Raw genomic sequence first — 21,371 nt, 5'->3', positions numbered from 1 at the left:
CTTGCTAACTGTATAGCTAACCATAAAATTGGGATTTATTGGTACAGGAATCGTGTTTTTAAAAAATCCATAACCTGAACATCTCCGCTGAGCTGGCTAAGAACACTACTCCACTCATTCAAACAGCCAACTGTACAGCTATCGAGCGAGCTGTCTTTCCCAGAGTTCACATGACCGGTTGGAAAATTATCAACAATTTAAAAGATGCTTGATTTGTATAACTTGTACAGGCCGTTAACATCAGACATCACAATCAGGCGGTTAAACATTAATTAACTTTAGTCTACAGCTGACTTTAACTTCAGTATCCAAATGTCTTTTCTGAAGCTGTTTATTTTCAATCTCCCACGGTCAAAAGGTCGCTTACAAAATTTGATTGTGCTATTTGGATTAAAACAAGGGAAACGACAGATCATTTCTAAAGATCGTGCAAGGAAACTTGCATTTATATAGCTTCTTTAAGGCAGTGAAATCTCAATGCTCTTAAACAGGATACGAATGAATCTTTAACCATTCACAACTGTTAAACGGCTGTTTAATAATTTCACCGCTGTCTGAATGAAACGTGCTCTAATTTGCCAAAAGTTCTGCGAGTGTTGGAAATCTGAAAGAGAAATGCGGGAAATTCTCGGCAGGTCTGACAGCGTCTGAGGAGAAACGAAGTTAACATTCGAGGTCGATGAACTCAGGGTTCGGATGAAAAGGTGCCGACCTGAAATGTTGACTCTATTTCTACTACTTTACAATTTGAATCGTGACGAGCTGCCTCCATTTTTTTAAACAGAAGCGTCACCTATTCTATGTTACGTAGTTATAAGTTTCAAAAACGTAACCCACTAAAAATGACTTACGGCCGCAACAGCCCATTACATGTATTAAGCATAAAGCCAGTGTTTCCCAAAAGCAGAAAACTGCACACTTATAGTGAATTAAGTTTCCAACTAATCTCAACCAACAAGATAAAACTAAATAGATTTTTTTAAAAAAAGAAGCAATAGTGTAGATTTTTCAGTTATACAGTAGCGATAGGAAACTAACATTTGAAAGTAATTTGTGTCCACTATTTTGTTACAGCGGAATCTGCTGACAAACTTTATTATTTTTCCTTCAGTCAATTGATACATTGAAGTAGGAATGAAGAACGAATGTTAGAGATAGGTTTAATATCTCAATCTCCGTCTTTATACAACACATCGGAGGATTCTAATTCAGAAATGGATTATATATTGAGGCAATGTCCTGCTCCATGTATTGGGAATACGGTCAGCGATGTAAACGTTGTTTCCACCTATGGAATTGGCTGTTCCAACAAGCGGCGAAGGCACGCGAATTTTGAGAAGTAGAATGACTTCTGGTGTTTTTGTGTTGACATTTCCAACATGCAAATCTTGATTACAATCTACTTCCACGCATTGTAAGAAGGAGAAAGGGCGGGAGAGGGAAACCTCATTTGGTACGGCATGTATTTGAAATTTCGATGTGAAATTCGGTCTTGAGTGTGAAAGGCATTCACTTTGCTTACTGTAAATCATGTCGACAAATGACGGCGCAGATTACTTTTAAAGGTTTGTTTTAAATGTGCCTATTCAATCCTTATTCAATAATCCACCCAGTGGTTTAGTATCCGACAGATCAGCAGATTGATTCACTATCTTATTTAAAGCTGACACGCATATGACCTGGGTTTGCTGCCTGTTCATGTGGAGTTTATGATTGTAGTGCTATCGTCGTTGAGAGGAAGAGAGTGGATTATTTTCTGCCGAAGGAACCTGCAGCAGGCTTTACAATGCTTATGACTGTCCTACTTCCAGGTACCAGGTGAAATTACTCTGATGTTTTGGCTTATATCCCACTTTCAGCCCAGGCACTGCAGTCACTGGCGAGAAATGCGACCAACTCCAGATTCCAAGGGCAAGGGTGATGAGGGGATGACTGAATATTTGTCATAAAACCTAGACTAATGATCCAGGGACATGATCGGGTGAAATATTAGTTCACTCAAATTTCATTGCCTTTCATAGCTAAGACCTGGTCCTCTTTGAACCAGAATATGGAGGGGGTTTAGTGAGTTAAAATCTCGCCCCAGGATTTGAAATCATGTCCTCGCAACTGTGGAATTTTAATTAAGTTAAAATCTGGAATTTAAAAGGACTGGTCATAACTATCCCGTTAAAAAGTCAGGCTCACTAATGTCCTTTTACCGAGTCTAACCTCCGCACCCACAGTGTGATTGTCTCCAAAAGGGTTTAATAAGTAACTCAGTTCAAGACCATAAGCAACAAAGGTGAGTCTTGTGGCGTAATTATCGTGACCCCAGCTCTGAGACATGGAGGCGCGGGTTTGAGTCCAATCTACTTCGGAGATACGTCATATCATTTGAGAACAGGTTAATTAGAGCTATTAGGTAAAGGCCGATATCAGCCTGGAAGTGAACACTGAGAATCTGTCTCTGAACTTCGTGGGCATTAATTCTCCCCTTTTGGTTTCTGTTATTATCCACAAAACATGAATATATTTCAAAGTGGCTGTAACCTAAAGGTGAAGGCAATATTATAAATTGAAAATTGTTACGGACTAGAAATGGATTCAACAAAAATTGAGTGGAATGGGGCTATGTTTCTATTTGAACAGTATCTTAAAATTTGGCCTCTGCTTCCTTGAATTTATGAATGGATGCAAACTATTTCACACGGGCGACACGGTGGCTCAGTAGTTAGCACTGCTGCCTCAGAGGGACCCGGGTTCGATTCCACAGCCTCGGGTAACGAGTTTGCACATTCTCTCTGTGTGGAGTTTGCACATTCTCCCTGTCATGCATGGGTTTCCTCCCACAGTCCAAAGGTGTGCACGTTGGGGGATTGGCCATGCTAAATTACCCACCATGTAGATCATTAGTCAGGGGTAAATATAGATTGGGGAAATGGGTCTGGGTGGGTTGATCTTCGGAGGGTCGGTGTGGACTTGTTGGGCTGACGGGCCTGTTTCCACACTGTCGGGACTCTAATTCAATTTCCTTGCAAAGTGTTGGTGATTCCAAATTCAGGTTTATTTGAGATTCGTCCCATTCTAATTCAAATCGGTTTGTCAACGACGCATATAAAATACTACAGGGGAAATAAAAGATGAGATACCCATGTTACAAACACTGTTTCTTTATTTCATAGCATACGGTCTAGTTTGTACAATATTATCCGAAAATTCGTAGTTTACAAAAAGAAATGACAGTATCCATATCAAGAATGCATGGATACTAAATACAAATAAAAAAAGTTCATCTTTACTGCCCTCCCGCGTGAATAAATAAACCTAACATAAAACTGAAGTACTGTGGGAATTAGTAGTAAATATATAAATGGCGCTCTCGGTCAGATGGTGTCCCCATCAAACGCTTGCCAGCGGTGCAGAGCCTGTAGTTGTTTCACTTGTAGGAAGTGTTTGATGCCACTAATAATAGCAGCGTTTGTACAATATCTTGTGAATGACATGATTCCAGCAAAATATTGCACTTGTTTGGGTTGGGGGGGAGGGGAGAGAATATTTTCTTCCAAAACTATAAAAAAGAATTATACATATATTGAATTCCAACATCAAACGACATGGTCCCGGACTTTTTCTTTCCCGCGAAACACATACCAAATCAGACTGATTTCACCGTCTCCATCCCCACCCACCCCAACCCCCACGCCCATTCATTACACACAACCTTGTCTCTGTAGCAGTTCCATGACATAACTAATGAAACAAACAGGACTAACATCGGGAAGCTGGGCTTTACAGCATTCTTGCGACAATGTAGAAAAATATAACTAGCTCTGAATAAAGATTGGTCTACTTGTCATATTGTACAGTTACTCGCCCTAAGGAAATCCACTTAAATTACTATTTCAGTATAACTTTGTACATTGTATATAATGGGATTTTAGAAAAGAGAGACATTAATTTAATGCCAGTCGAATGTTCTGCCAACCAAGTCGAAGAATTTGCGGTTGGGTTCACTGAAGAAACCGTGTAACTTGCTGAGCACAGCGGAGTCCACTGGCGGGTGCGTTCTCCCTTTAGACTCGTGCAAGCACCTCTCCCTGCCGCCATCCCGGAGGCAGTAAAATCCCTTGGTTTTGTTGAAGTAAAAATTGGACCTGTTAATCCGCGGCGAGAGTCTCAAGAATTTCTCCACTTTCTCCATTTCCGGGAAGGGGTCCCTGATCAACTGGTCGCCGTCCACAATGTGGATCTGGCTGAGCGGGAAGTACCTCAGCCAGTTTTGCATATGGATGTAGTACAGGCTGCGGTTGATCGCCTTGTAGTCGACGTTGATGCGCCCCCCTCGGACCAGCAGCTCCTCCACTGACTGGAAGGGCTTGTGTTTTTGCATCCTGTTGAACAATACCTGAGTGTAGTCCGATATCACTCTCTCGGTTGGGTCCCGCAGTATGAGGAGGAGGCGAATAGTTTGGTTCATTTTGTAGATCCTTTCAGGCACTTTGTGCGAGGTGAAGTAGGCGGGTGTCTTTTCCACCGTGGTCTGGTGGGGGTACGAGATGGGCATTTGGCGGCTGTACCACCGCAGCCCCTTCTCGTAGTTCCCTTCCCAGTCGAAGAAGTGGATCTCAGTCTCGGCAGCTCTGACCTCCGGGTGAAGGTTCAGCATCTCCAGCAGGGCCCGCGTCCCCCCCTTCCTCACTCCGATGATGATGGTCTGAGGCAGCCGCTGAATGGTCCCGTTCGGGAAGACCGCCTCCCGGAAGAGCTCCCCGCTGCCCGCGCTGTCCTGCAGCAGGTACCGCAGGGCGGGAGGCGGCAGCACCCGGCTCAGGTCAAACGCCGGCCGGGAAGGCACCGCCACCGGGTGCAGCAGGAACAGGAACAGGCCCAGAAATAAAGTGGCCATCATGGAAGACTTCAGTCTGGATTTATTAAACCAGCGGAGGGGGTACGGAGTAAACTCCACATGGACTCTTCGGAGTATGCTGAGATTTCTCTGGCACCGACACTCACTGAGGAGAGAATACATAAAAAAAAAGTTTAAATTTGTCTCACCAACACTAGTCAGTATAAATCAAGGGCGCCTGCAGCTTCTAGCCATGTAGTCTAAACGCAGCTAATATTCTTTACAAAATATGTTCGTGCCCTTTAAAACGAATTGATTTACATTCTCCAGAAGCAGGTATCTAACTTCCACTGAGTCCACACTGCGTCTTTTAGCAACGAAGCAAAGGGAAACTCCTCAATATTATGACTTGCAAATACAACGCTTCTGAATGAAAGGAGAGATGCTGGAGATATACCAGGCATCGACTCGCTTCTGTCAAGGGAAACCTCAACATTGTGTGCAGGAGGAATACCCTTCCCCAGAACTGGGAACCGACCTGGTCCCTCTGGGTTCTGAGAGATCCGCGAAGTGCTTCCAGGCTCTCTCTCCTGTCGGGAGTGTGGACTTGCTTTGGCCAGCATTAATAATCCAAGAATTGCTTCCCGATTGAATTTAGTGTCAGCACGTTTCTACTCTACAATAAGGCCGGGGAGGGGTTCAGCAACAGCCAGTTTGATTTCGCTCTGAAGGTAGGTTAGGGAACACACATAAAAGACATCTTAAGGAAATGTCTTTTTTTTCTGGTTTGAACCGAATTAGTTCCTATTGAAAGAGGCAACGCTTTAAAAAAGATTAAAAACCGACAAGATTAAGTGTGATAATATTCCAGTGTCCCCCTCATCCAAACTCCCAGAGCCAAGCGCCCATCAACAGATCTTTTGTATGTGCGTTTGTTTCGTACTCGCGAGGTGATCCATTTCCTGCACTTGGTATTATTGCATTCGCTTTCATCGAGTTTATCTTTTTTTTAATACAGCGCGGTGGAGCGACACAGTGATGAATAGGCATTCGGAATTTCTGCAACCCAGGTGAATACGGCGCTAGCCGCTGTCTCCTCCGCTCTGGTCCACTCGATCCCGGGAAGTGGAAGGAGGCGGGGGGGGGGGGAGGGTGGCTGTGGGGATAGAGGTCAACCCAAAAGCGAGGCGAAGCCCCACAGAGGAGCTGTCCCACCAACCTCTCCAGTGTCTCGCTGCTGCGCGTCTGTCTTGAGCTGAGCTGGAGTCAGGGCGAGCGATCCACTGTGAGTCCGCATCCCGAATGAAATACAGGCTTTCTGAAGTCAGACAGCGGCCGTGCTGGCTATGAGGGACTCCAGAGCAGACAAGGGCGTGTGCTGACGCGGAGATGTCGGCTTTGCTGGGGTGTGTGGGGGGAACAGACTGAGGGGGTCGGGCGATGGCGTGTTTACATCAGGTGCAATCCAAGTGCCTCTGCTACACAAGAGTCAGAGAACGCCTTGCCATTGGATGAGCGGCGGCGAGTGGGTTGGGGGGGAAGGCTGATTGGCAGGAACACACCTCCCTCACAGGGCATTTGTTAGAAAGGTACATTTTAGAGCATCCACAACTACCGTTAGAAAGAGGGCAAAGCACTTCCATTGCACCGTGTCCTTTCCCAATGACAGGAGAATCTTCAGGATAGAATTTCAATAAAGTTGACGGTGCCCCCCGTTTGCTTTGTGTCCACTTGAATGGATGGATGGCAGGGGATTCGATCTCAAAACAATACAGTCCAAGTGAGTCTCTCCCCAGACCAGCCATTCAGTAATCTCTGGGAACAGCCCTGGATATGCATTACAGTTTAGAATGAGATGTTATTGCATGTTGCTTATGGCCAAGTATAGACCATCGCCGTTTCATTGATCTCTCTGGCATTGTCGGGAATAGGCTAAAACTGACGCTCGGTTCCCCCATCAAGCGGTTTCAATCGGGAGAGTCTGATGGACGCGGAAGAAAATGCGACTGGCCAGCCCCAATCAGTCTCCCTAATAGTCACGAGTTAACAATAACATTAACCCCAGTATCTGGGGAACGGTCACTCAAAGGGCGAGGAGACTGGCTCCGCTTGCTGGGACAGTACCGAGGCGTTAAGAAGTCACAGAGGAAGTTGAAAGGGAAGCCTTTCCACAGGGAACGGCGAAGGTTCAGCTGCTATTATCGAGTAAACTCAAGCTTGCTGATAATCATGTAACACATAAATCGCCTCAGAGTTAAGATTCGGCGAAAATTCCTCTTTCAACACTTCTGTATTTCCGCAAAGTGAACCTGCACCAATGTACCGAGTGAGTCCGGAAAACACAAAAACAGTCAGGGAACATAGCGAGCCACACTGCAGAATCGAAAGATACGACTCGAAAAATGTAGAAATTATATTCGAAACTTCCGCCAGGCGTCATACACAGACACCTAGCAAGGGTCCCTGGCGACACGCTAACTTTACTTTCCCCCCAAACCCATTTGTGGAAGATTTCCGAGGCTTTCAGTCTCGATCACTGCACATCACTTCCATACCCTGTAGATCTCGCCCGTGGTTTAACATTAACCCAGCAACACTACTTCAGATTTGAAAAGGTTAACAAGAATCGACTAAAGCTAGCAACCAAACAAATGGCATTTAATGTTCGGTTTTAAAGTTTTTGTTTTAGACTGTTTAAAAGCAGCGCCCAAAGTCCGAAATGATCATTTCTCTTTATCAAAACAAAATATATTGTAAAGGAGCAGCACCCTCCACTTTGCACAGCCAGATAATCACAGAGTCGAAACAATCCGCATCATATGCGGTTTCCTTTTCTATTGAGGTCAAAATATTCAACACCTTGAAACAAAACCCACCAATGATAGAGAGAAAAAATCAACACACACAAACACACACTTAAGAGAAGGTGTACAATTGGGTTCCAACATTACCTGTGACACAAGTCTGCTTCACAAGCCACGGTTCAACAACGAGTCTCGCATAGCAGCGAGCGGTAACTCTTTCCCTTCTCAGGGCTGCTATACCCCGTCAGCTGAATTCGCTTTGCTGTGAAATTCAAATCGACTGTTGACTATTTCTCTCTCTCTCTCTCTGCCTTTGGAGGCTGGGGCTGCGCGATCAGCTACAGTCACAACACATACACACAGCTGGAAGATCGTCTGGAACCGCTTGCTGTGAAGACAGTCCGGGATCTGGTGTCAGCCGTGAGACTGACAGCAGCGTTTGGGCTCTCTCATTGGCGAAGCCTGGGTTAAAGCCGCCTGCCCGCCCACCGCCCAGCCACCTCATTCTCACTCACACTCGGCCGCTCCTTGCTGCTTACGCCGAGTGACTTCCTTCGAAATGCACGGGAGTTCCGTTTCCCAGCGGAACGACACGATGCCTGGGAAGGCGGAATCGGGTGGCGGATCTTCAAAGGGATTGCTAATCCACCGGAGACTTCCTGTAAGCCCCGAATCGGTGTGGCTGAACGCGGGCGACAGCTCAGAGAACAGGACGGCACAGCGGCTACACTCAGTCGCAGCGCTATTGACATTATCAGGATGTAACTTTTTATCCTTTTTTGTTTTGTTCAGGAGGGAGTGTGATTGCATTGTTCTGGCTTTTCCCTCAGGAGACTGAGAGGAGAGTTTCGCGAGGTGGGGGGGGGGGGGGGGGTTCGGATCCTTGCCTACCTATTCAGATATCCGCTTTTCTCTCGACTGACTGTACATCCCGATCACGGGGCTGCGTCCCAGAGCAGAGCAGAATGCTCTCAGTTAAGAGGTCACAGGGATCGGGGCCAGAAACAGGTTTCGGGCTGTTTCTCAACCTCCCGAGTGCGGGTATGCAGAGGGCCATCAGAAAGGCAAAGCCAGCGATCGAGGCTTCCTGCTCTTACGAGCCACAAAGCGAACTGCCCGCATTTATCAGCCTGTCAGCTTCTCTACACGTGATGCTTCTGACCAAGGGATAAAGCGGTTTCAATCCCACATCCCGGCAAAAGTGGAACCCCAGCCCTTGGCCTAACACCCAGAGTCAGAAACTTAACCAGACCCCAGGGAGTGCGAACGCCCCTTTCCACCCCCCACCTCGCAAATTATCTCATCAGTTAGACCTGGCTCTGCCCAAAAGATAACTCCGAGGAGATCGGAGTGCAGGTTTATAAGGCGCTACAGCAACCTGTTTAAACCACGGGGACTTTATGAAGTGGCGGCAGTCTTTTTGTTTAAAGTGAGTGGAAACAGATGCTCCTGCCCATTGAATCCCTCATTAAAACACTAGGTACAAGTGGTCTGCATGGGAACATGACAATGCCGGGCTTCTTCCTGACGGACAGAGCCTGCCTTTGTAGCAAGGTGCTGCATTTGTTCTAATTCCGGTTTAAACCTCACATTGGAACAGGAAGAGGAGCAGGGCATGAGCATGGGGCTCCAGTATGGGGCTGCTCTGTTAAATCAATAAGATCATAGCTGATCGTTTGCTTTAAACTCCACCCACCCGCTTTACCCTCCGAGATCTCGACCCCTGAACTATCTATGATCTGTCTCAGCCATGAATATACTCAGCGACTGAGTGCTCACACATACATGACGTTTTGAGTTCCATATATTCATAAGCCTTTCAGTGAAAGAATTTCTCGCCCGTTCTAAATAGCGGAGCTGCCATTCATTCTGTAACCCCAGTTCTAGACGTACTGACCTTGACAAAACATCCTCCCAGCTTCCATCCTCTCAAAGTCCCTTAAGAATTTTATAACCTCAAAGAGCGGACAGCTCTTTCAATCCAGGAAGCAGGTTAAGTGAACTATTGTTGAACTTCTAGGGAAGTATCTGTTTCCTTGGGTAAGCTGAGCTGATGGTCAGAGACTTGTTCTACGTTTTAATGGGAAGCAATAATACTGTAATGTTTGTAACTGCAAATGTAAGAGGAAAAAGCTTAAAAGTAACTTTGAGGATTAATCATTATGTAGCAATGTTATTGTGGAACGTTGATGTGTGATGGGCTGTTTTAATGTGTTTTAGGTTGTGCTGTGGTCACCAACTCCCACATAATGGCCCCCTGCATTTAGCAGAAACATGAAATTAAACTTGTTAGAGTGTCAAGATACTCACCAGTAAGTCACAATTTAAAATGGACTGCTGCTCTGTGAGGTCGCTGCATAAGCCAGCAATACCAGCAGGGTATTGAAGCAACATACAAGCAACTAGAAACACAGCATGATGTTTACATCACGTATATCATCAGGATGAAATGGCTCACCATTTAATCTATGGAACTTGCACAGCAGTGGTTAAGAATTCCAGTCCCACTATTGTAAGTTGTGTATCTGAGTTCAATATATTTGACAATTTGTAGCTTGGTGCTGGAAAATGACCATACTGCCAAATTGGAAAAAAAAAACTGTTTCACTGAGCTTCCTTTTTCTGGAGTGGGACACTGCCTCCTTCTCCGTATCACGCCTAAGTCCGTTACTCATGGCAACTAAGAAAATGAGACAAACACTGCTTTGCCAATGTTGCATTAAACACAATATGAAGTGTAAAAATATTCCTGAAATGAAATGACAGCCCTGAAATCCTTACAGGACATGCACCTGTAAATGATCATCAAAGTGTCCACTTTGGGTACTTTCATCAAGCACTTTGTTTAATGAATTAACATAATATCACTTCATCGCTGGAGTTGAGTTTTAATGCAGCTCACACTAATCTGATGAAAACCTCTCCTGCCTATTGGTTGTAAGTAGAACATTGTAACTGAAGTTATGCATTTGTGGAATGAATTTTTGATAGTTTTAACTTGGTTTCTAATGGATATCATTTCATGTTTAAATAGTGCCAATCCTTTGCTACAAATTGACTGCATTAACAATGGTGTTTGTTCAAAGTCATAAGAATGACAGGTATGTAAAATGAAAAAGTTCTCACTGGTGCAGTGGAGGCTGTTGCTTTGAGATTTGTTTTGAGACAGATTTAGGGAAAATTTATGCTGTAGTCTACATGTAACAAAAGCACAAACCTGCATATCAAAAATACTCTGCTGTTTTGTTGAATGTTACACAATGAGAATCTCTCTAGTTTAGACATATGCAACAGTTGACCTTAAGTTGCACAGACTGAGGGTCAAAAGTCAAAGCGTGCTCTGTCTTCTAGTACTGAAGGCTGACTTAGAGGAGCATAATGTTACCAAATGGTTAGCACCAATTTAGACTGAATTACAATAAAATGAATTTTTCAAATTCCAAATGCAATCATTTAACTTAGGTGTCACCAGGTACCTTTTGAATGGAACATCCCAGCAGCTAATATTAGCAATTAAAATTGCCATTTGTTGGGGTGAGGAATGGAGCAGTTGCCCCTCAACAGAAACTGGTCACAGTTAATTTTAACCGTGAAAGGAAAATACTGCTGCAGATCAAGGCTGTACTAAATCAAAATAATATCCTTGAACATGAGCACAAACATCATCCAAATGTACAAACAAGGAATCATGTATGCACTTGATCCTTCAAGCCTGCTTCATCTTTCAATGAGATCATGACTGATTTGATTTTAACCTCAACTCTACATTCCTCTACATCTCCGATACTCTTTCATCTCCTTGATATCGAGAATCTTATCTACCTCTGCCATAAAAATATTTGAACATTCAGCATCCACTTGGAGGAAGAGGCATTCAATGATTCACAAGCATCCAAGCAAAAATAAAACACTGAAATACAGAAAATTTTGTTTTAACTGGCACCTCATCAACCAGCACTCTTGATGAACCAGCAAACAGACTTCAAATACCGGGATGTCCAATTGTAACAGTGATCTTGGAGTCATAGAGATGTACAGCATGGAAATAAACCCTTCGGTCCAACCCGTCCATGCCGACCGTATCCCAACCCAATCTAAACCCACCTGCCAGCACTCCGCCCATATCCCTCCAAACCCTTCCTATTCATATACCCATCCAAATGCGTCTTAAATGTTACAATTGTATCAGCCTCCACCACTTCCTCTGGCAGCTCATTCCATACATGTACCACGCTCTGTGTGAAAAAGTTGCCCCTTAGGTCTCTTTTATATCTTTCCCCTCTCACCCTAAACCTATGCCCTCTAGTTCTGGACTCCCCGACCCCAGGGAAAAAAACTTTGCCTATTTATCCTATCCATGCCCCTCATAATTTTGTAAACCTCGATAAGGTCACCCCTCAGCCTCCGACGCTCCAGGGAAAACAAACCCAGCCTGTTCAGCCTCTCCCTGTAGCTCAGATCCTCCAACCCTGGCAACATCCTTGTAAATCTTTTCTGAACCCTTTCAAGTTTCACAACATCTTTCTGATAGGAAGGAGACCAGAATTGCGTGCAATATTCTAACAGTGGCCTAATCAATCTCCTGTACAGCCGAACATGACCTCCCAACTCCTGTACTCAATACTCTGACCAATAAAGGAAAGCATACTAAATACCTTCTTCACTATCCTATCTACCTGCAACTCCACTTTCAAGTGTGTATACCTACTGCATTATGTTTCTATTACTTACTATGTGTTTTTGCATTGACTTCAGGAAGCATGTTGATTCTTTTACATAGATTTTTGGAGGGATGTTGGTGTGTGCTGAAGTTTCACTCAGTCAGGGTTTATTGCGGTTATGCATACCTCTTAATCATCTGGAACATTTGATCAATGACACACTCCTGGTCCTATAGGTGCCAGTTACTAAAAGTAACGACATAGAATCTGGTCTAGATTGGTGGGGTGTCAAATGTGTGTTTTCTTTGTGGTTAAGATGATAATAAATTGTTAGCATGGATTTTATGCTTTAAGGTACCATTGGCAAGATTCATATTTTGTATTCACTCCTATCACTTGTCCTTGGGTGCTCCACCCTAACTGTTATTTCTCAGTTAGGGACTGTGCATTATAATATTATTATAGAATCATAGAATTGTACAGAAGAGGCCTGTCAGCCCATTGAGTTTGTACTGGCAAAACTAAATCTGTACTAATCCCACTTTTCAGCACTAAGCCTTGCATGTTATGATATTTCAAGTGCTCATCCAAGTACTTTTTAAAGGCCTTGAAATTTCCCAGCTCAATTACCCTCCCAGGCAGTGCATTGCAGATTCTCTCGGTGAAAAAGGTTTTCCTCAAATTCCTTCTAAATCTCCTTTCTTCCACCTTAAAAGTGTGTCCCTTTGTTATTGATCCTTCCACTAAGAAGAACAGCTGCTCTTTATCCACCCTATCCATGCCCCTCTTAATAGTATACACCTTTGTCATGTCTCCCTTCAACCTGCCTGTTCCAAAGAAAACAACCCAAGTTTCTCCAGTCCACTCCATAGCTAAATCACTCCATCCCAGGCAACATCCTGGTTAATCTCTTTTGCATCCTGTCCAGTCAATCACATCCTTCCTGTAGTGCATGACCAGATTGCTCACTGTACTCCAGCTGTGATCTAATCAAAGTTCTGTATAACTCGAACATGACCTTCTTGCTCTTTTAATTTATGCCTTGACTGATAAAAACAAGCATTCCGTATGCCTTCTTAACAACCAAATTAACCTGCCTCGCCACCTTCAGGGATTTGTGGACAAGTGCCACAAGATCCCCGTGTTCCTCTGAGCTTCGTCATGTCCTGACATTTATTGAGTCCTCCCTTTTCTTCTTACTCCAACACTATGATATCTATGAGACTGTTACTAGGATCAATCCTTTAGTTATAATCCGAATGTGATGACATGTAGATACCCATCGCAGTGTAACCTTGCCTTAGGATTCTGCTTCCACTGCCTTTTGAGGAAGAGAATTCAAAAGACTCACAACTGCCAATGGTAAAAAAAAGATTCTCCTTATCTCTGTCATAAATAGTATGTTTAAACACTAACAAATTAGCTCTGGATTGCTCCTGATGTGGAACCAGCCTTTCTCCATTTATCCTCTCATGATCCCTTGGTATCTCACATGTTTCAGTCAAGTTACCTCTTACTCATTTAAACTCCAGTGAATAAAAGCATGGACTGTTCAACTTTTTGTCATTGGACAATCTGCCGTATGTTTGGCCACTAATGAATTACCTATTATGAGAAAAAATGATTGCATGGTGAAGATTTCTGCCTGTAAATTCAGTCATCAGTTTCCTTCCAGAATCATTGTGTAACAACAACTACTAGCATGCAATCCACAGAACGCCTCCACCTGTGATATAGAACAGATGGTGGAGTGCTGTAGAGCACCACAAAGTGAGAAGCAGAAAACAGGAGTTCATGTTTGTGATTCTTCACATGAGGAGTTCTCAGTTTCTGCTGCATCATGACGCAAGGCTCTGAGCAGCTCGGAAGGGGAATTGAGAGGCAAAACAGCAGGCTTATTCTTGTTCACCTAAAAGTAAGCCAACAGGAGCACTGGTCTAGGAATAGCTCTGCTGTCAGTCCTCGGAGCACAAAAATAGTACCTCTTAGGGAGCAACGAAAACTTGCATTTTGATAGTGCCTTTAATATGGTGAATTGACTTATGGTGCTTTATCTGGGTGATATGAAACAAATATTTTACACTGAGCCATGTAAGGAGATGTGAGGACAAATGACCAAAATGTTCAGCCAAAGAGGGGGGTTGCAAACAGCATCTTAATGGAAGAAGGAGGACAGGAGAAATACAAAGGTGTAAGGAGAGAATTCCAGAAATCAAGGCCTTAGCGGCTGAGCTGGGGTGGACAATAAACCTGTTGGACTACATCCTGGTGTAGTGTGAGTTTTAGCAGCTGTAGGCAGAGCAACCAGTGGCAGAGTAAATAAAATTAGGGTGTTCCTTTTTCCAGAATTGAAAGAGCACAGATACATCAGAGAATTGTCAGGCTGGAGGAGGCTAGAGATAGGGAGGGGTCAGAATATGGAGTAATTTGAAAATAAGGATAAGAATTTTAAAATTGAGGCATCACGTAAGTGGCAGCCAATATAGGCCAGCAAGCAAAGGAGTGATGGTTGAATGGGTTTTCATGTGCTTTAGGACGTGGGCAGCAGATGATGTAAAGTTTAAGGAAGGTAGACCCTAGCAAACTAGTCAGGAGTACGTGAGATTCATCAACCCTAATGGTAACAAAGGCATGAGTGAATGCTTCAAAGGTGGATGAACTGAGTCAGGAGGAGTTGGGCAACGTTACATTGATGGAAATTGATGTTGTTACTGACTTTGAGGATATTCGGTTGGAAGTTAATCTCAGGGTCGCTAATTATACCAATGTTGTGCACCATCTGGTTCAGCCTAAAACAGCAGCTGGGAAGACACACAGTTTCAGTGTTCAAGGACAGAATTTGGGTTGGGAGATTGAACACAAGTGTCTCTGGTGTTCAAAATATTTAATTAAAGAATTAATGGTCATTGGACATATCGGAGAAACATATTGTACAAACAGTCTGACCATTTAGTGACAGTGATGTGTGGTAGTGAGGTAGAGAGTGGGTGTCACCATATGGAAACTGGCACTTTTTTTGGATAATGTTGTGAAAGACAGCATGTAGATGAGAAAATGAAGAGACCAAGGAGAAATCCTTGCTGGACACCAAGGAAAAGCGATGCAGAAATGGGAAGAGCAGCATTGCAGACAATTCTCTGGCTACAGTTGGATTGATGAAAATGGAATCAAGTGAGTGCAGTTCAAGTCAACTGAACAATGGTGGAGAGGCATTGGAGGATTGGTATTGAAAAGGTGAGAGGGATAGTCTCCTTTGTGTCAGTCGTGTAGGGAAAGCGACACAAGGTGAAATGTTCATATGGAAAACCAACAGAGACACAATGGGTCAAAGGGCCTCCTTCATTTGTATCATCTGTGATTTTGATTTAAAAGAAGCAATATGGCCCTGTGATAGGGGTAGAAATCTGACAGGAATGATCTAAACTTGGAATTCTGGGAAAGATGGTTATGTATTTGGGAATTGAATTGAATTTATTGTCACATGTACCGAGACACAGTAAAAAGCTTTGTCTTGTGAGCAGATCACATAGTTAAGTAGCATAGATTAGATTCCCTACAGTGCAAACAGGTCCTTCAGCCCAACAAGTCCACACCGACCCTCCGAAGAGTAACCCTCCCAGACCCATTTCCCTCTGACTAATGCACTTAACACTATGGGCAATTTTAGCATGGCCAATTCACCTGCCCTGCACATCTTTGGACTGTGGGAGGAAATTGGAGCAAACACATACAGACACTGGCAGAATGTGCAAACTCCACACAGACAGTCACCCAAGGCTGGAATTGAACCTGGGACCCTGGTGCTGTGAGGCAGCAATGCTAACCACTGAGCCACCATGCCACCCCAAAGTCAGTAAATAATAGGTAAACAGCAGCAAAAACCAAAACACAGGTACATATGAATGCTAAGAGTTTGTGAGTTCATTCAGTATTCTAACAACCGTAGGGTAGAAGCTGTTGTGAAATTGACTGGTGCGTGTGTTCAGGCTTCTATACATTCTCCCTGATGGTAGAGGTTGTAGAAAAATATTGCCAGGGTGGGATGGATCTTTGAGAATGCTGGTGGCCTTTCCTTGACAGTGGGCCTGGTAGGTGGATTCTATAGATGGGAGGTTGGCCTTTGAGATTGTCCGGGCCGAGTTCACCACTCTCTGTAACCGTCTCCAATCTTGAATGGTACAGTTGCCATACCAGGTAGTGATACATCCAGACAGAATTCTCTAGATAGCGCAAGTTGGCAAGGGTATTCACTGTCATGCCAAATTTCCTTAGCTGCCTGAGGAAGAAGAGACATTGTTGGGGCTTTGTAACCAGTGCGTCCACATGAGGAGTCCAAGAAAGCTTTTGTTGATGACCACTCCCAGGAGCTTGACACTCTCCACTCGTTCCACCTCTGTGCTGTTAATGTGTAAGAGAGTAGCTGCACATTCAATGATTTTGGGAAGGGAAAGAATGTTGGAGATAGGATGGTTGTTTGTAACATTAGAAGGTCGAAGCATTGCCTGTTTGAGAGGAGGTTTGATGACAGCTGATTTGAAGGAGTTACAGACAGCAGTTGAAAAGAGAGAACTGTTAACTGTATTGATGAACATGGAGCCAGGTATGGAAGTTGGGTGGCCAGCTGATTAGTGGGAGCTGGAAGTTGATCTCATAGACAGGAAGAGTTCAGAGAGGGAATGAGGGCAAATACAGTACCAGGAAAAACCTATAAAGGGAGAAACTGTGAAAGACTTACGATAACAAAACACATTGTTACAGCAGAGATTTTTCGAGCCACAAAGCAACTCAGGGATAGCGCATCAAGCTTTGCAGGTCAGTACAGTATGAAATTTATATCTCATCATAACTCAGCTTATAACTCTATTTGGGTTTACTTGTGAGTTTTCAGGCCAATGCTTATTCATTGAAATATAACTTCATATTCCACCATCTTCCACGGTTTTTCAGAACATTGAACATATAGTTCATGTTTATAAGTCAACACAAGGAGTTTGCAGAACTGAAAGCAATGTTGTGCTTGCATTGTAAACTATGATAAAAAATGTTTAAAATAGAAACTGCTGTATGTTCCAAATTAATTATATTACCACTTGACTTTTTATCTGTCTGGATTGTTGTGTTTGATGGGTTTAAGGTGCTCATTGGTTGCTAGGTATATTTCTTAGATGTACCCCGCACAAACTAAGATGGTATTGGGAACGTTGATGGAAGACCAGGGAAGCCCATCAATAAAGTTATCCCAGTTATAGAGATTCAGTCCATAAGTAATAGCATAGGAGTGCAGTGGGGATGCCATGAGAGGGAGGAGATGGCAATGGGAGGGGTAAATGAGATGATGGGAATTCCTTACATTTGGCAAAATTGTGGGGACAATTATTTGATAAACTTATTATTCAAAAACTATTCTTTGTGCTCAAACAGTGATGGTTCTCTCGCGGTCACAAGGTTGTTACAGTGCAGAAGGAGGCCATTTTGGCCCAATGTGTCTGTTTTGGCTCTCGGTATAAGCAATGTACCTGATATCCTTTCTCCCCATAACACTGCACTTTCTTCATTTTTACACAAAAATTGAATTTCTTTCTGAATGCTGCAATTTATACTACTTCCACCACATGCTCAGGCAGCACTCCAGGTTGTAACCATTCACTGCCTGAGGAAATCTATGGTTTGAATGGCCTAATTTCTGCTTCTGTGTCTTATGGTCCTATCTCTCCTCATGTCACCATTGATTCTTTTGCCAATTACCTTCAAGCTGGGTTCTCATACTCTTGATCCTTCCACCAATAGGAACAGGCTTTTCCATACCTATTCTGGCCAGTCATAGAGTCATAGGGATGTACAGCTCGGAAACAGACCCTTCGGTCCAACCTGTCCATGCCGACCAGATATCCCAACCCAATCTAATCCCACCTGCCAACACCCGGCCCATATCCCTCCAAACCCTTCCTATTCATATACCCATCCAGATGCCTTTTAAATGTTGCAATTGTACCAGCCTCCACTACTTCCTCTGGCAGCTCATTCCATACACGTACCACCCTCTGCGTGAAAACGTTACCCCGTGGGTCTCTTTTATGTTGTTCCCCTCTCACCCTAAACCTATGCCCTCTAGTTCTGGATTCCCCCACCCCAAGTAAAAGACTTTGTCTATTTATCCATGCCCCTCATGATTTTATAAACTTCTATAAGGTCACCCCTAGCCTCCGACGCTCCAGGGAAAACAGCCCTAGCCTATTCAATCTCTCCCTATAGCTCAAATTCTAATCTCCTCTCAATCTTCTGTACTCCAGGGAAAGGAGTACCAACTTCTCCAGTCTATCCACGTAACTGAAGTTCCACTTCCTTGGAAGCGTTCTTGTGCATCTTTCCATGCTGTCTGTGATGCCTTCATACACGTCCTAAATTTCAGTGCTAACACTGGACGCAGTCCTCCAGTTGAAGCCAGAAGTGTGTTTGTATAAGTTTAACATAACAACTTTTCTTTCATATTCTATCCTCCTAAGAATAAAGAGTAGGATTCTGTCAGCTTTATTAACAACTCAACCTGTCCTTCATGCATATATAACATCCTCATTGCTTTACTACTGTACCTCCTTTAGAATTGTTTCTCTTCCTCCAAAATGAATCAGTTTACACTTCACTATATTGAGTTTCACCGGGCACTTGTCTGTCCATTTCATTGAACTAGCTAAATCCAGTTGAAATGGTGTACAACCTTCCCACAGTTTACAATGCTTCCAAGTTTTGTATCATCTGGGAGTTTTGAAACATATCACGAATAATAGGGATCAAAGTAAGACTGGAGTATTACAGCCAGTATCTTTATAATTTGGAATCTTGCTTCCCTCAATACACATGGTTACACCTCACCTGGTCTTGTGTTCTTATCAACTTTCTGTCCAGGTAGCCTTTCCAAAACTACTTCCTCATCAATTATAAAGTATTTTTGTCCGGCAGTGGCAGAGGGAGTCATTTCAGTGGACTACCTGCCCCTCTTCTGCAGTTATGTTCGAACCCGGGTGTCTTTGGAGAGTGAGCACGTGGTGATAACCAATTATCTTGATGCCTTTAAGGAGAGGTGCGCACTGTGGAGGGTGGAGTGTTTTATTTCCCCCTCCATTTCTATTTTTATTTAATCCCTAACATCTCCCTTCACCTTTTTTTCACATAAGCATTGCCTCCATCGGGATTTGCTTGTTACTGGTTCCCTGGCCATATGGGTGTTTTTCCTGGTGGTGGAAATAAGGAATAGAATTATTTGCACAAAAAGAAACACACTCTTCCAGTGCCTGCACTGTCTCCTCTTTCGCCATTATCTGTGCAACGCTGTCTCCCTTGGTAAAGATGGATACAAAATAGTTATGTAATACATCAGCGATGTTTTCTGCTCTATGTATAAGTTCCCCTTTTAGGTCACTTCTTCTTTTGATATTGTTTTACTATTTCTTGATCTATGGAAGCCTTTGAGATTCCCCTTCATGTTTTCCACTAGTATCCTTTTATATTTCTTTTTAGCTTCTAGTATCTGCATTTTTCGCTTAGTTTGTATCATCCACCTGACATCTGCCTTCAGCACACCTTTTCTTTTCCGTTTTGTTATCTATTACTTTAATCAGCCCAGGAGTTCTGAATTATTTGCCTTACCTTTTCCTTTCAAGGAAAAATACCTTGAACAGCCAACTGTACAGTTATTTTATTGCCTACCAACCTTTGATTCTAATGTATTTGGCCCATTTTCATTCTTATGCCATTGATGTTAGATTTCCCTCAATTAACTATTCTTACTGTAGATTGTTCCTTGTTTATTTCCATAGCCACACTAAACCTTATGAAACAATTATCATTGTCTGTGTAATGTTCTCTGTGAGATATTTGATCCACCTAGACCATGGTTACAACCTTATTTACTACGTCTCAGATTTTAATCTGAGATTTACATTTAACAATTGATAGTGTTCATTCAGTTAGGATCTTTAATATCTTCCCAAGCATAGCAGCTCCTGAGGTTAACCTTAAATTAGATATTTCACATTTATTTGCAAGGAATCATTTCAATTATTCGTGGATCCTGGTTAGCTGAGTATTCCTTTGTTGACAGGTTTAAAATTGTTCTCTCTTTTAGGCATCCATCTCACATCCATGTAAAATGCACTGCAGAAATTCACTAAGGCAGAACCTTCCAAACCCATGACCGCAATCATCTAGAATACAAAGACACCAGATACCTTGTCAACACCATCATCTGCAAGGTCCCTCCATGTCACTGTGCATCCTGATTTGGAAATATATCATCATTCCTTCAGTATTACTGCCTCAAAGACTTGGAATTTTCTCCTTAATATAACTGTGAGTATACCCACACCATGTGCATTGCGACAGTTCCAGCAGACAGATCTCAATGCCACATTATGAAGGGCAACCATGGCTGGGCAACAAATGTTGACCTTGGCAGCAAGGTCCACATCCCATTAATGGAAAAAAAGATACAATGCTTCCCCTCCCCATGCGCCTCTTGTAACCTCCCTCTTCCCCAATGCCTCCCTTGCAGACTACTAAACTGCTATTGCAGCCTCCTCCCCAACACCTCTCTTACAGGGTTTCATTTACTGATAGCCCCTCTTGCAGCCTCCTTCTCTGTCAGATCTCTATTGTAGTGTTTCTTTAACTCAATCCCTCTTCTACCTCCACCTCCGTACCCCACCTTGTAACCTCCTTCCCACCTTCCATCTTGCCCAACATACCCCTCAGGCAACCTTCTTACCCTTCTTCAGAGCCCTTGCAGCTGCCTCCGCCCACTTTGCTCTCCCAGCCGCTGGATATTTTGGCTCTCTGTCCCTGCCCTCTGCATCCTAGCACATGCTCCCCTTGGTGACTCCCTCAAATTTCCACTTTCCTAATTACTTGCTGCTCCACCATCCCAGGTTGGTTCTTCCATGGTGTTAGATTCAAAGTGAGTGAGGAGTTTAAGGAGAGTACCAGTGTGAGATTGGAGGAGCCACTCCTCACCATTGCCATCCCTCTTTTGTGAACTACCTTTCTTTGTTTGGCTACCCCCAAGAGTAAGTTTTCGATGGTGTT

At 43.5% G+C, this 21,371-nt stretch overlaps 1 protein-coding gene across 2 annotated transcripts; it reads right to left on the bottom strand.

The window, feature by feature from the left end:
• Positions 1-3,136: 3,136 nt before the first annotated feature.
• LOC122552176 (heparan sulfate glucosamine 3-O-sulfotransferase 1-like) lies at positions 3,137-8,147 on the bottom strand. Of its 2 annotated transcripts, none has more exons than XM_043694742.1 (2): positions 7,780-8,147; positions 3,137-4,994 (listed from the first exon to the last, which is right to left on the bottom strand). In XM_043694742.1, exon 2 carries the CDS (start codon positions 4,889-4,891, stop codon positions 3,941-3,943), a length of 951 nt encoding a protein of 316 aa, XP_043550677.1. In that variant the 5' UTR covers positions 4,892-4,994; positions 7,780-8,147; the 3' UTR covers positions 3,137-3,940. The 2 variants fall into 2 exon arrangements, with proteins under 2 accessions (XP_043550677.1, XP_043550686.1); XM_043694751.1 differs by lacking the exon at positions 7,780-8,147 and adding an exon at positions 6,048-7,735.
• Positions 8,148-21,371: the final 13,224 nt, after the last annotated feature.

The sequence above is a fragment of the Chiloscyllium plagiosum genome, chromosome 1 (genome assembly GCF_004010195.1).
Source record: "Chiloscyllium plagiosum isolate BGI_BamShark_2017 chromosome 1, ASM401019v2, whole genome shotgun sequence".
NCBI classification, from domain to species: domain Eukaryota; kingdom Metazoa; phylum Chordata; class Chondrichthyes; order Orectolobiformes; family Hemiscylliidae; genus Chiloscyllium; species Chiloscyllium plagiosum.
This window is presented reverse-complemented; position numbering and strand designations above follow the sequence as displayed.

What these genes read in the sequence shown, in the direction of transcription:
- LOC122552176 (XM_043694742.1), bottom strand. Translation starts at nt 4,891, where the DNA reads ATGATGGCCACTTTATTTCTGGGCCTGTTCCTGTTCCTGCTGCACCCG.